At 43.7% G+C, this 15,978-nt stretch overlaps 1 protein-coding gene across 1 annotated transcript in view; it reads left to right on the top strand.

Annotated features, from left to right (window-relative positions):
* SPMIP4 (sperm microtubule inner protein 4) overlaps positions 1-15,978 on the top strand; it is a 50,193-nt gene that overhangs the window by 9,562 nt on the left and 24,653 nt on the right. Inside the window, exons 4-6 of the mRNA XM_074267206.1 lie at positions 2,271-2,342; positions 6,974-7,003; positions 9,575-9,753. Coding sequence (XP_074123307.1) covers positions 2,271-2,342; positions 6,974-7,003; positions 9,575-9,753 — 281 coding nt within the window. The remainder of the gene's footprint in view (positions 1-2,270; positions 2,343-6,973; positions 7,004-9,574; positions 9,754-15,978) is intronic.

The raw sequence follows: 15,978 nt of genomic DNA, 5'->3' as shown, positions 1-15,978 counted from the left end.
CTTAAGTCCGGACAATCGACAAAACAAGAAATCAAACTCTGATTTATAGCATTTGCCAATTTCTAAGGCATAAATATTCACACTAAACATTTAACAACCAGCTCCCCAGAGCCAGCTTGATCTGGTTCCTGCACCTCTGCTAGTGGTGAACCTCACTTTATCCATTTGGAAAATGAGAGAACCTCTGCTAGTGGTGAATCTTACTTTCCCCATCTGGAAAATGGGAGAACTTTGCTAGTGGTGAATCTTACTTTCCCCATCTGGAAAATGGGAGAACTCTGCTAGTGGTGAATCTCACTTTCCCCATCTGGAAAATGGGAGAACTCTGCTAGTGGTGAATCTCACTTTCCCCATCTGGAAAATGTGATATGTAATTAAGACCATCCCTTCCAGGGAGTGTGCCCAGAGTAGCTCTGCCCCATTCCAGGGAATTGGGAGAGACTCAGCTTCTGCCATGAACCCACAGGAGGGATGGCAATTGTTCCCCAGGAACAATTAACTGAGCTCTCCTAGGTGCATTGCTGATTGGAAAACTTAGCAAGGAGAGGAGAGGCTGTTTTGGGGAGGTTGGGTAGTTTTGTTTTGTTTTATAACCCCTGAACTGAATAAACCGTCCCCATATGAAAACCTTGCTCAATCCCCAAAATGCTTCAGCAAATCATTAATCATTCTGTTCAAAGAATAAAAATGCCCATTGAAATGTCCTTCTAATGTGAGGGGGGATGCACTGGCCCACTGTAGAGGAGGATCAAAAATAGGAGTCCTTCTTTCATCCCTCATAAAGTACTGCAAAATCCAGAACACCAGGGATGATCGGGCTATAAACTGGGGCCGAGCTTCTCAAAGAAGTGAGTGAATGAGAGAGAAATGCCGTTCTTCCTGGTCTCCATTCTCTAAAGGAAAGGCTTGTCTCCTTCTCATAATGAGCTTAAAGGCACTGAATGCATACTCTGTACTTTGGGGGTGCACAGAATAGACTTTCCTGGTCAGGGCATGGGTCTGTTAACAAGAATTTGGGAGCTGCCTACTGTGTGCCCAGCCCGGGCCAGGAAGGTACAGGGAGTGAGATCATCTCTTTTCTGAAGAAGCTGATGCAGATGGGATGATGCAGTAGCCGAATCTCCTCCTATGGAATGAAGGGAGGAGGACCACAATGAATTCTCCCCAGTCCTAATCACCCAGAGAACCCAAAGTCGTCCTCCATCTTTAGGGAGACCACAGCAGAATAGAAGCAGCATCTTTGAGAGAGCTTCTGCACACTCAGGGAGTTGATGGCTGAAGAATATCTCATTATCCAGCCCAGCTGGGTGTAAACCATGGGCCCCTTGAGGGAACTGGCTCCTGGTGGCTTCTGCCCTATTTTATTTCCTAATGAGCAAAAGCCTTTGAAAAAAAGGACTTGAGCACAATGCAATAAAGGCAGTGGGTACATGGTACATGGAGAGCCTTGGATTTGGAGGCAAAGGCCCTTGGTTCAACCAGTAACTCTACTAATTACTTCCTATATAACCTTGGGTTGGACCTTCATCAAAATGAAGGCCTCCAAGATTTCTTCTGTCTTTAAACCTCCAACCCTCTGAATTTGTGAGTTCAGGTGCCAAATTGCCAGATTACTAGGGAAAAAAAGTAATAAAAAAAAATCATTGCTTTTAAAAACATTTGGAAATGAAGGGGATGTAAGCACAATCAAAAAGCTTTTATTCTGCAAATATAGAATCCCAGAGAAAATGCAAAATCCAGAATAGACAAAGTGATAGAAAATTGTTTGAACTTTCCAGACACCGTCTCCTGCTCTAAAATGACATCTAATCTCTCAGATTTCCTTAAACCTTTGTCTTCATGACATATCCCTCCCCCTAGTAGAATGTAATCTCCTTGAGAGCAAGAACTCTTATTTTTATGTATGCATATATTGGATTTCACATATATTTCTACTGTGTTTAATATATACTGGACTACTTGCCATCTAGGGGAGGAAGTGGGGGAAGGAGAGGAAAAATTAGAATAAAGGTTTTGTAAGGGCTAATATTGAAAGGCTAATGTCCATGAGTATGTTTTGAAAATAAAAGACTTTAATAAAGAAAAAAAAAAAGAACTCTTATTTTTGGATTTTAAGGCTCTGGCACCTACTAGGTGCTTTAACACTGGTTGAATATTTTCATGAGTTTGGATGAAGCTCAGATAACTTCTCCAAGATGATGGAGAAAAGGCAAAGGCTCCTTATGAGTTGACTTCTAAAATTAAACAAATCGTTTTCTTTTTTTTTCCAGCGGGATTCCCATTCGACAGTTCTATCACTTGACGCAGAACAAAAAGAGTAATCTTTATGGAAATGACTGCTTGTAAGTTTCAGTCAACAGGAGATCCCATGACCTTGTTTTGGGGGAATCACTGTGTAGCATAAATATTTCCCGTTTTTCTAGGGTGTCAAAAGTGATGACTTAAAAGGGGATTTGTAAAAGGGCTGTGATAAGCAGAAAGTTAATAAGCCAGAACCATTGATAGTCCTCAGAAAATAGCTTGGGAAGGGAGGGTGAGGAGCTGGGATTGGAGCTAAGGTCATAGTGCTGGTAGAGGAAGACTTTTATCCTGATCATCTCTGGTAGACAAGCGTTTTTCCCTTTTTTGGATCTCTAACACGTACATGGCGCAGTAGAGAAGCTCCTACTCAGAGAAGTTCCTTTAAGGTCATGAGGTTGGTCCAGACCCAAGATGTCACAGGATTTCCAAGTCCCCAGCCTGGCACGAGCTCAACAAGCCACAGAGAGTAACTACCTCACAAACCAAACGCACATAGTAGGCACTCAATAAATGCTTGTGACCGACTGCTCCATCTCATAGTAAAAGCCCACAGCAGTAGTCAGTGGCTGCTCTCTTTAGAGAAATAATTCTTTTAGCCTTTCTTATCCAGCCTGAATGTTCTGGCTGCTTTTAGCCTTCTCTTATAGATATTATTTTCTATTTTTATACCCAGCCATTTAGGTGTGTTGTGTGGTACATCCATGTGCATATTCCAAATAAAAGCAAACCCTTTTATTGTTAATTAAAGAAAGAAAGACTGAACACAAAAAGATGAATAAAACTTATGATATTTTGGGGGGGATATTCAGCTAAATTATAATTGCATGGATTTAGGGACCGTCTATATTTTGCTGCTCCACACCAGTAAATAAACAATATTGCCATTTTTTATTATTCAGTGTTCATAAGCAGGATGTCTCAAAAATCGGAGTCTAAGCTTGCTTAGCTGAAATGCTTGCATATTTATAACCCACCCTTGCCTTCTACCTTCTTCCAAAATGAATCTGGAGTGTGAACACTGGCACATCTTTTAAATCTAGAATCGTTCAGAGCTGTCCTAAAGGCCTTCCAGCTTGAATATGCTGAAGTTCTAGGACAAAATGTCTATTTATTTTTTATTCTAGACATCTTTAACTATTAGAGAAATTGAGATGTCAATATCCAAACCGACCACTCGGGGGCAGCAGAAGCACGTGCAAGAGGCGAGTGGTCCTGCTACTTTTTCAAGGATGCTGGAATACTTGAGCCAGCCCTTGCAAAGTAGATGTATAATCTCCCAGCAGGACAGGAAAATTGATGAGCTGGTTTAGGTTCAGGAAATGGGCTGTCTGAGGCTCTGTGGGCTGCAGTCCATCATCCAGAGAGCTTGCTATGTGCTTTGGGTATTTAGCCAACTGATGGCATCCAATTTATTTTTGATTTGATTTGCCAGCCTTGCCCAAATATTTTAAAGAGATTTTCTTGGATAGTAACATAGCTAAAGGGAGTTTCCTCACCTAGAGCTCCCTATATCCGAGTCACAGATGGAACAGAAATCCAACAGAGACAAGATAAACTTGCATTTGAATGCCCAACAGCATGAGAATATAGTCCCTTTATAAGTGGAAAGAAGCTTTGCCCAGAAGCTCTTGAGTTAAGAGGGAGAATGCTCTCATAGAAGATCTGGATTCAAAACCTATCTTTGACAGCTGTGTGATCAGGGACTCGTTTCTGGCCCCATCTATAAAGTAGGAAAAACAAGCCCTGTAGTAATGACCGGAGGAGAAGCTTCATGGTAACCTGGATTTAAAGTGCTTTTCACATGTTGAATTCACCACGGGAATGTCAGTCAATATTCTTTACACCTAAATTCTGGTGTATTTCTTCAGCTGTCAGTGAGCATGTATTGAACCTTGGGAGGAGAGGTGGTTCACTGGAGAGTGGGCTAGTCTCAGTGAGGTCCTGGCTGGTTCACTCTGGACAGTTCACTTTGGTCTTCACTACTCGGGGCTAGTCTAAAATGATAATGTGCAGAACAGTTTTTTATCACACTCTATAAGGGAAGATAGCGACCTACAGCCACAAAACCACAGGTTCAGACCTTATTTAATCTTAGCTATGGTGGTGACTGGCAGAAGATCGAGGATTGAAAGATGGAAGGGTCTTTGAAGCTCATTGGGTCTGATTCCCCTCATTTTACAACTGAGGAAACTGAGGTCCAAAGAGAATACAGAAGATATTCATTTAGGTAGCATTTATTGAAGTTTGTGCCATAACGTTTGTTTTAAGCACTAAGAATACAAAGAAAGGCTAACTAAATAAATAAATTTAAAATTTTGCCCTCAGAGAGCTCACAGTCTAACTGTGACTGCTGGAACCAGAGAGCCAGTTGTTAAATTTTCAGTGTGAACATTTGTATCTCAGAAATTGGCAGAAGCTACAAATCAGGGCTTTGTCTGTTGTTTTGTCAGTTATCAATACTTAAGAAAGTGGAGGGGATTAAAATTAAAGGGTTGTCATGAATTCTTTTTTTTTTTCCAGGTTTAATAACCATTTATACTGACACACCCCTGAATTGGGAAGTTAACATGCAAGGAACTCTTCCAACACATCCTATATGTATATATATATATATATGTGTGTGTGTGTGTGTGTGTATATGTATATATGTATGTATGTATATGTATATATGTGTATGTATGTATGTATGTATGTGTATATATATATTTATCCTATACATATATATATGTATAGGATAAATTAAGAGTTAAGATTAAGGGGGACTGAGAAAGGCTTCTTGCAGAAAGGAAGAATATAGGCAAGACTTGAAAAGAGCCAGAAAGTGAAAATGAAGGAGGGAAGGAGAGGGAGAAGGGGAAAGAGAGAAGAGGGAAAGAGGAGAGAGAGAGAGAGAGAAAGAGAGAGAGAGAGAGACAGAGAGAGAGAGACAGAGACAGAGAGAGAGACAGAGACAGACAGAGAGAGAGACAGAGACAGAGACAGAGAGAGAGAGAGAGAGAGAGAGAGACAGAGAGAGAGACAGAGAGAGAGACAGAGACAGACAGAGAGAGAGACAGAGACAGAGACAGAGAGAGAAAGACAGAGAGAGAGAGAGAGAGAGAGAGATCCAAGAAGCAAGAGGGACAAGCAACAGGGAGAGTCAGAGTCAGGGGATGGAGGAATGGTGTCACTGGCTGTGTGACCAGCCCAAGCTCATAAAGATATTAAGGGGGGAAGGTTTATGATTTCCAAGTCAAATCTTCTGCCTTCAACTTCAGTGAGCTCCAAGTTTAGGGGGAGGTTTTATTTTATTTTAAAGAAACTCTGTGTGTGTGTGTGTGTGTGTGTGTGTGTGTGTGTGTGTGTGTGTGTGTGTGCGCGTGTGTGCATGTGTGCGTGTGTGTTTAAGAAAGAAGAGCTCATAATAATTTTAAAATTTGGAAACAGATAAACTTTAAACCTCAGTTTCCACGTCCCCCAATCCTACAGATATTTACACAGGGTGATCCTCGTTATGGAACCAAAATCCAAACGAGGGGGGCCGCAGCTGGAGGGGGCTGAGTCCTAGGCTTGGATCCGGAAGGAGCCCCTGGGTTTCCTAATTGGGGGACACTGGCTAAATCCCTTTCCTTCTCCAGGCCTCAGGCCAGAGTCTGCCTCTTGGTTCGTCTTGCCAAGCAATTTTACCACGTTCAGTAAAGCATGTGCTAAGTGGAGGTTGTCCCTGTTCTGGAAGAGGACCAAAATGGCAGGGCCAGGAGACTGTCCCCTGTCCCTTCCGGGGCCCACCCCGGGGCTGTGCAAGATTTCCTGGAATCTCAACCAGCCCCAACATCTTGGACTGGGCTGAGCCAGTTGGGCCTGAGGAGGGAGGAGTGAAAGATTGGGGGAGGAGCCTCCCAGGTGCCCGAGTCCTTCTGGTGTTTATTGCATCATCTAGAGAGGGAAAGCACATAATGACATCGGGGCCTTCCAGCTCCTGCCGGGTGGGGCCAAGGCTCAGACAAGTTCCTCTGAGGTCACGAAGCTGGGCTCGGCCCGAGCTGTCACAGGACTTCCAAGCGCTGGGCACAGAGTGAACTCTGGCCCTTAGTGAGAGCTAATCTCCGAGAGCCAGAGCTGGCTGGGGGCCAGGGCGTGATTGTGCCGGAGGCCTGAGGCAGCACAGCCCAGCCTCCCCAGTCCCCCACGAGCCAGGGCTTCTCAGAGAGCCTGAGTAGTTAGGCCCCGGAAAGGTCAGACGGGAAAAGCTAGGCCTCAGAGCCAGACTCCCCAGTCCCCCACAAGCCAGGGCTTCTCAGAGAGCCTGAGTAGTTAGGCCCCGGAAAGGTCAGACGGGAAAAGCTAGGCCTCAGAGGCCGGGACTCCCCAGTCCCCCACGAGCCAGGGCGTGATTGTGCCAGGGGCCTGAGGCAGCAGAGTCCGGACCCCTTAATCCCCCGGGAGCCGGGGCTTCTCCGAGAGCCTGAGAGCCAGGCCCCAGAAAGGGCAGGCTGGCAAAGCTCGGCCCCAGAGCCCGGGGCAAGCAGGCTCCCCTCTTGGTCCCGGGCGTCTGGCTTTTGTGGATCGGTTTTTAAAGATCCCTTTGCTTCTTAAGTAGCCTTGAGGGGTAAAAAAGGGAAGTTAATCCCATTTCCTTTACCGCTTTTTGTTGATTCCCCTTTTTTTGTTTGTTTGTTTGTTTTTCCCCCAGGCTTCCTAAACCACTCAATACCACAGCCGAGTGAGTATTCTCCTGTCCAGACTGGACTTAGTGGGCAGTCCCTGCCCTAAAGAGGGTGGGGAAGAAAGGAGGGAGGTCCCTGAAGAGGAGGAGGAGGAGGAGGAGGAAAGGGGGCCTTTTGGAAGAAGAGAGCTTTATTTAACCTGGAAGTGATTCTTCTCCCAGGAAGTGCCAGACCAACGGCGACTCAAAATTGAATTTGCCCTTTTTTGTAAAGCGCTTTTAGACGCAGCAGTCAGTGTGTATTTTAAAGAGCCCTGAAATGAAGGTCTGCGGGGTTAAAGAAATCCTCTGGAGCAGCCAATCACAATATTTCCAGGCGTCTCCTTATCTGCAATTAGCAGAGTGGAGAGCATCCGCATGGAAACCTGGGGCTGTTTTGCTCCGACAGCCGGACTGGCTCTTTAGCATTCTGCACGCGGTCCTCACAAGTTCCACAGACGTTTGTCTGCCAGAAGCTTTTCCAATTTCTCATTAAGAGAATGGCAGTATCTCAGAGAAGCTCGCGGGGTGGGCAAATGGGGGCCCTGGGAGGGGGGGTGAAGGGGGAGGCCCCTCATTCCCAACTGATCAATTAGAGGGTATTAGGGACCTACTATGTGCTAAAGGCTGGAGATAGAAAAAAGATGGTCCCTCCCTTTAAGGAGCTCACCCTCTAAGGGAGGACACAACAAAGGAAAATATATACAGGATAAAGGAGAAATGGTTAACAGAGGGAAGGAGGAGGAGGGAGCCTCACGAAGTCTTCCTGTGGAAGGGGAAAGTTTGAGCCGGACCGAAAGGAAGCCAGGGAGGTCTGTAGTGGGAGCGGAACAGGGAGAGTGTCCCAGGTGTGGGGGAGCCAGAGAGCATTTTCACATTTTCGGTGTCTTGTGCAGGGAACATCCGGGAAGTCCCTGAATCAGAGCTTGTGTAAGGGAGCTGGAAGGGCAGCAGGTTGAGAAGGTCTTTGAAGGCCAAACAGAGCGTTTTTGTGTGATCCTGGAGTGATAGGGAGCCACTGGAGTTTGAATAGGGATGGGGGGGATGTATTGGATTATATAGGAAATACCTGAGTAGATGAAGGGAGGATGGGCTGAAGTGGGAAAAGGCGTGAGATGGGTAGACCCCTGCCCTCTCCCAGCAGGCTATTGCAGTAGTCCAGATGGGGGATAAAGCATGGACCCAGAGGGTCAGTGTCAGAGGAGATCTGGAGGCAATAATGGATTTTGGCAACAGCTTGGATGTGGGGTCCAGGGTGATGCCTAGTGGGGAGCCTGAGGGATTGGGAGGATAGGGCTACCTTCCACAATAATAGGGGAGGTGGGAGTTAGGGAGGATTTAGAGGGAAAGGTAACAAGCTCTGGTTTGGACATGGCAAGTTTTAAGATTTTACTGGACATCTCACGCTCAAGATGCCTGAGAAGCAGTTGAAGAAGTGAGATGAGAGCATGGCAGAAAGGTTAGGAAGGGGGAGGTGGGTAGGAGTCATCAGCAAGAGCCAGTAACTGCATTCATGGCAGCTGAGAGAGCCAAGGAGAAGAGGGCCCAGGGCTGGACCCTGAGGGACACCTCGAGTTAGAAGGGGTGATCTGGAGGAGGATCCAGCAGGAGAGAGAGAAGGAGCGGTCAGAGAGGCAGGAGGAGAACCAGAAAGGAGGGGTGTCCTGAAGACCTGGAGAGATGAGGGCCTCAGGGAGGAGAGGTCAACGGGTGCAGAGAGGCCAAGGAGAAGGAGGACTGGGAAAAGGCCTTTGGATTTGGCAGTTATGAGAGGTCCCTTTGGAGAGGGCGGTTTCATCGGCAGGATGAGTTCAAGGGATTGTGGAAAGAGTTGGAAGTGAGAGGAGAGAAAGTTTGGGAGCCAGTGTAGATGCCTTTTCAAGGAGTTTGGCTGCAAAGGGCAGAAGAGACATAGACCAGCACGGATGGAGAATCAAGTAAAGGGTTTTCAGGATAGGGGAGACCCGAGCATGTGTGTGGGCAGGAGGAAATGAGCCAGACAGAGGGAGAGATGGGAAATGGGTGAAAATTTGGGGAGCACTAGAAGCAGATGGAGAGAAGGCCCTTCCTTCCTGTATTAGTTTCCATTTTCACTAATGATTGTCCCGTTTCCAAAGAAACCCAGGTGTGATCTCGCCCCAAAGGCCACCACTTCATTTGTGCTCCCTACCATTCCCTGTGTTGTAGTAGGCCCAAATCTAGCATCCTTCCTTGTTAAATAAAGCCAGGGCGGTTCTGCCTTGAGCTTTGTCTGGATCTGTCTGCAGCTGTTACCGTTCTCTCCCCCAAAGTTACTCTGTGGAGGTACCAGATTTATTTACCTGAATACCTGCTGTAACCCCCTCCCCAACTGCTGTGGGAGGACGGAAGCTCTAACGGAGGCTTCATCCATGTCCGTTGGATTGTGTTCAAAGAATGGCTCCTGCTAACAAACACAGCCCAGTTCTAGGACAAATTATTTTTTTTAATTGATTGCTGAAGTTATCAGAACATTTGACTGAAGAGGAGACCCCTGGAGGCCCAGGGTAGACTTAATGCTGTCCATTCTGTCGTGATCACCCCCTTCTCTTTTTGCTAAACTCTTCGAAGGCCGTTGCGCATGGGGTTTCCAGTGGAACACCCCTATCAGAGCCACATCTCTCGGAGCGCCATGTTCCCAAGCTTCACTCCCCCACCGGACATGAAGGCCGGCCCGGCTGAGAGCTTCCAGCAGCCTTTTCCTGCCACCATAGGCATGTACAGAGCAACGACTGTGAAGAAAACAGGAGGTAAAAAAAAGGGTCATTTCAGATAAGGGGTCACGATCTCATTGCTTCATTTGGGAGGGGGAAGTTCTTACTGCTGTTGTTACTGTTGAAGGAACCGTAGAGGGATTGACTTGGGCTGAGCTGAGCCTGGCCCTAAATGTCCTCTCACTCAGATGGGAAGTCCACGCTCCCCTTCGATGGCTCCTCATGGCATGGCCTTGGACCTTAATTTTTATCTGCCTCAGTTCACTCATCTGAAAAATGGGAATAATAGTACCTTTCTCCCTAGGGTTGTTGGGAGGATAAAAATGTAAAGTGCTTTGCAAACCTGATGTTCTTTGCAAAGTATTCAAAATACATAAATACTGATATTGATATTGATAAAGTATCACATAAGTACTACCAATATTTTCATTTGTATTATAAAACTGAGTCCCAGAGAAAGGAATGGGCCCATGTAAAGTTGCACTTAGTATCTCTCATCTAAAGTTGGAAGAATCTTTGGAGAGGATCTAGTCCAAATCCTTCCTCTTCTAGATGAGGAAAATTCAGACCAGAGAAACGCTGTGTGCTGCTCATCCAGTGCAAATGTGTGAGGCGAGATTTGAATGCAGGTCTTTCCCTCCAGATCCCGCTCCCTAGCCACCATACCAGCTTGCCTCTCAGGATTTTGTCCCAGGCCCGGCCTGGCCAAACCCAGAGAGCCTCGTCAGCAGCTTTGGTAAAAAGCGATGGCTCATCTGCTAGATCCAGGAGGCAGCAGCATCTGGTTGGGGACAGGGAGATGCATGCAAACAAAATCACTGACCCCTGAAATATCGAACAAGACGCCCATCATAAAACACTGTTCCATGGATCCTAGCAGGCTATAAGTTGGTTTATTATTTCTAAAATCATGGCTGGGGTGTGTCGTCAGAATGACCTTCAGTGCTCCACCTGGTAAGCCATCCTCTAAGGGCATGAGGGCCTAATGCTTAGCCCACCCTCCCCATAAAGATTTCCCTGCTGATTCTTAGGGCAAGTGCTCTTTGCCAGCTCATTTGCATTTCTGTCCAGTAACATATTTAGGATCAAGGTCATTCTCTCATTTTTCTACATATTCTTCTTTTCACCTTTGCTGTGGCTCCGCCCCCACTCTGCCCCCACTCATCCTTGAGAGACCCCTGTGAGGCTGAGGACAGACTCAGTGGTCAATAAAGAGCTTTGATTATACAAGGCAATCTGTCATACATGGAAAAACCCAAGAAATTGAGTCCAACACCATGTTTTTCAACCAAGGGCCAGACAAAGAAAGTGATTTGCTGAAGATCACGGAGCAACTTAATGGCAAAGTTGAACCTGTCCCAAAATTTCATTAGAAGGACCCTCCAAAGGCTCTCTGCCTCAACTATTCAGATTTAACCTAACATGACGATATAGGTTTATTTGTTTTTAAATTTGCTCATGTGAAAAATAAGGATAATAGCAAGCTCCCTCCCAGGAGTATAAAAACAAGATATTCTCTGTAAAGTGCTTTGCAAACCATGAAGTATTATATAAATGGTGTTGATATTTTCATTTTTATTATAAAACTCAGTCCCCGAGACTCTTCCCTAATAAGGACACATTTAGTATCACCCGTCTAAAGTTAGAAGCCTTTACAGGTTGTTTCTCTGGTATGACAGGCTCCAAGAAGACAGCAGCCATTTTTTGCCTTTATATTCCCCAACCTAGCATGGTGTTTAGCACATTCTGTGTGCTTAATAAATATTTATTGGTTTCTTGAAGGATTTCCCAAGTCTTCCTTTTTTCTGGCCAAACATCCCCAGTTTATTCAGCACAATTTCCTGGCCTCTTGTTTCATTCCTAAAATATAGGTTATGTCAGTGCTCTATGTAGTGTGCTCCATCATTGTTAAATACTTGCTGATCACTTGATTTCCAACGGTCCTTTGCTTTCTTCCTATACCCAGGCCACAATAGTTCTGGAGAAAGTCCCCGGGGTGCAGTCTAACCCATTCCAGATTCATGCCATCTAACCTAAACTGGACCTTCATTGCTTCTTGCTTAGCAAATTGTTTTATTTATCTCTTGTTGACTTTCCTGGAATAATCCTCTTCCCTTAATCTCTTTATCTTCATTTACCACAGTCCAGCACTAGTAAGTGGCAATTAGATGCTTATTAGGGCAATATCATGTAGTAGAGCTATTGATGAATTTGGAATGAGGAGACTTGGGTTCAAATTCAACTTCAGAATGTGCAGGTTGTAGGAACTTGGGCAACTAACAGCCTTGGGCCTTGACTATAAAATGAAGAAGTTGGACTTAATATGCTCTAAAGACCCTTTCCGCTCTAAATTTATGATCTTATAATTGATTGATCATCAATCACATTAATGAGAAAAGTAGCATGTCAAGAGATTGTAATTAAAAGTAACTATTCCAAGCTATTTCCATTTTCTTCCCCCTCCTTCATTTTTGGCAAATGATTGTGACCAGCTATAAATAAAGAACATGTATCCCACCCAGGAGCCAAAGTTTTCCTCATTCTTTCCATGTGCTCTTTTTGCCATTGTCTATGGACCAACTGGATTCCAATGTGATCCAGTTCCCTTCTCACCAGACCCCTCTGCCCTATCCATGAACAGACTGGCGTGCAATCAAGTTGACATAGGAAGCTCTTAAGGTAGAAGCTTCCTCTACCAAAGCAGATTAGCTCCTTCTCCATTGCCTAGAGGATCACATGGCCAACATGTGTCAGAGGCAGGACTACTTGACCTGGGTCATCCCGACTCCAAAAGCAGCTATTTATTCACTTCACCAAGCTGCCTCTCTTCCCTCCTCTTAAACCTCTAGGGATGCTTCCTGACTGAGAAATTCCCTAGAACCTTCCGTTTGGGCACTATCCATGGTGTTATCCTACCTATCTCTAGACTCCACAGCTACCCATTTTGCCTGCTCTTCAATTATATCCTCTCAAAAATCATCATTGATCTCCTAATTAGGAGCAGCATCGTCTTTTCTCAGTCTTCATTCTTACTCTGATTATCCTTTCCTCTTTAGACCTCTCCTGCCATAGCCCTGGAGTTGAAATCAAAAATTGATTTGATCAAGTCTTGAGTCAAATCAAATCTTAAATAACTTGCCTTGGTCACTTATAATCTGCAGGATCTTTAGTTAATCACCTAACTTCTCTAAGGTACAGCACTTATAAAATGCAGGGGTTTGGACTAGAGGCCCTCTAAGGATGACTCTAAATCTCTGATCTTATGATAGTACAATCCTCTGTAAATCAGTCTTCTTTGTCTTCTACCTGCCCCTGAACTTTGGTTCTTCCCCAAGATTTAGTCCCTCATTTTTAATTTTCTCATTACTTTACCTATATGTGGACCGCTTTCAAACTTTCAAAACTTCTCTCAGATTGACATCACCAGCCTTGACCTCCCTTTCAAGCTCTAAGAAGTGTTTCATCAGCCCATCTCCCAACAAATATTTATTAAGTGTTTACTATATACACCTACTTTTGGCTTCAAGAGGTAGAAGAACTAACTTCAAAATAATGAGATAAACTCTTTTCTGTGACTTGAATAAGCAGAAGAGGAAATGTGATATCAACTGTCATACTCTTAGAATCGGCCTCCAATCTCACCATCACTGCTGTATTCAGTTTAAGTGTGGTGTTTGTTCCGACTGAAACACGAATAGCCTTTATTTAGGACAAAGAATTAGTAACCAACGGAGTTTTCTTTTGAAGCTTTAATATCTACAATTGAGACATTTGACATGTTCCAAGAAACTTTTGGAAAAGAAATCATGTCAAGAGACAGAACTCATGATGGACACAAAAGGCTTTAAAGAAGTCAGGAAAGATTTCCATTAGGGAAGGACAAAGCAGTTGGTTTTGTCTCTAAAAGTAATGAAAATATAGGGGAGGTCAAGGATGTGGGTTCATTCTAATAAAGGGTTATGAGTGATGCATGAAGAAAGAAAGAGAGAAATTGATTCCTCCTGGAAAGAAAGCTTAAGTATAAGAAAAAGTGTCAGAATAGACTCCCACCCATCTCATTCTCTTGGAGTGATCAATAGAGTGAATGCTTGATATTTATTTTTATCTTTTAAGAAGTTCAAATAAAAGTTTCTCAGGAAAAAAGTAACTAGAAAATTCTACTAGGCCCCAAACTATATTTTTATTTTAAAATTATTGTTATTATTATATGTTTTTTTTATTATTTCTCAGTATTTTTATTAACCTGCCCCCTCCATCCTCTCATAGAATAAATTAAAAATCCTGAAAAATAAGGTCCTCTAACCATATGGTCTGCTAAACCAAAATGTCACATTAACCTTCTCTGAAAATGTTAAATCTCTTTCAGCAGGTTAATAAGTCTCATCACCTCTGTGTCAGGAGCTGAGTAGGATGTTTCAACTTCATTTATTTTGAACTATTTTCTATTTATCACAGGAGTTTTGAGGGTTTTATATAAATGAAAGCTTTTTGTTTTCAAAACATATGCAGGGATAATTTTCAATATTCACCCTTGCAAAACCTTGTGTTGCAAATTTTTCTCCAAGTGCTCCTGCTTCTCCCCTCTGAGTCTGTCCATTTCATCATCTCTTACGGCATAATCATACCACCATTATATTATATGCTACAGTTGATACAGTCATTCTCCAATAAGGAAGATACCCTTTTATTTTCTTTTCTTTTTTTTTTTTTAATTTTAGGCTGGGGTTAAGTGACTTGCCCAGGGTCACACAGCTAGGACATGTTAAGTGTCTGAGGCCAGATTTAAACTCAGGTCCTCCTGAATTCAAGGCTGGTGCTCTATCCACTGCACCACCTAGCTGCCCCTACCCCTTTATTTTCCAATTTGGGGATGTCATGAAAAGGACTACTTATTATACATTTTTGGGTACATATAGACAGAAACATCATCTTCTTAGAGAGACAACATGATCACGAACAGACATGTGGTCTTGATTGGACCTAAGAGTCAGAAAACGCAGAAACCACTGGATAGGTATAAGCATCCTTTCTGTTTGTCCTTCTCTCTGAACTCCTCAGGATCTGTCCTTTCCAATATCCCCACCTCCCAGAACCTTCAGACTTCCCATCAATCTTGACAATCAACCACAAGAAAACACAAACTTTCTTTTTTTAAATAATAGCTTTTTATTTTCAAAATACATGCAAAGATAGTTTTCAAGATTCACCCTTACAAAACTTTGTATTCTAAATTTTTCTCCCTCCCTTCCACCTCCTCCCCGAGAGAACAAGTAATCCGATACATGTTAAAGATGTACAAGTCTTCTATACATATTTTCACATTTATCATGCTGCATAAGAAAAAATCAGATCAAAAAAGGGGGAAAAGGAGGGGAAAAAAGCAAACAAACAACAATAGCAAAGGTGAAAATACTATGTTGTTATCCATATTCCGTTGCCATAGACCTCTCTCTGGATGCAGATGGCTCTCTCCATCATAAGTCTATTGAAATTGGGTTGAATCAACTCATTGTTGAAGAGACAAATCCGTCACAGCTGATCATCATATAATCTTATTGTTGCTGTGTACAATGTTCTCTTGGTTCTGCTCACTTCACTTAGCATCACTTCATCTCCAGATCTTTCTGAAATCATGACTGTTTCTTACAGAACAATAATATTCCATAACATTCATATACCGTAACTTATTCAGCCATTCTCCAACTGATGGACAGCCACTCAGTCTCCAGTTCCTTGCCACTACGAAAAGGGCTGCCACAAACATTTTTGCACATGTGGGTCCCTTTAAGATCTCTTTGGGATATAATCCCAGTAGTAACACTGCGGGATCCAAGGGGATGCACAGTTTGACAGCCCTTTAGGCATAGTTCCAAATTGCTGTGTATTGAATGGTTGAGTTATGTATTAGTGTCTCAGCTTTCCCACATCCCCTCCAACATTCATCATTATCATTTTCTGTCATCTTAGCCAATCTAAAAGGTGTGTAGTGGTACCTCAGACTTTTCTTACTTTGCATTTTTCTAATAAATAGTGATTTAAAGCATTTTTTCATATGATTAGAAATTGTTAAGGACCCTACCTTAGGGCACTGTAAGAGGCAGATCAATTCTCTGAGAGTCTCCACAGCTGTGAACATCTAAAGGCGTTGCAAAGCAGCCTTTACTGACACAGGTGTTGCTCGTGGACTAGGAAAATAAATTGGAGGCAGAGGGAAGAGAAGGGGTCAGACAAAGCAACAGCCTCTCAAGTCTCCTTGAATCC

The sequence above is a fragment of the Sminthopsis crassicaudata genome, chromosome 5, assembly GCF_048593235.1.
Source record: "Sminthopsis crassicaudata isolate SCR6 chromosome 5, ASM4859323v1, whole genome shotgun sequence".
Taxonomy (NCBI): Eukaryota; Metazoa; Chordata; class Mammalia; order Dasyuromorphia; family Dasyuridae; genus Sminthopsis; species Sminthopsis crassicaudata.
Note: the sequence above shows the minus strand (reverse complement) of the source record. Positions and strands in the feature narration are given on the sequence as shown.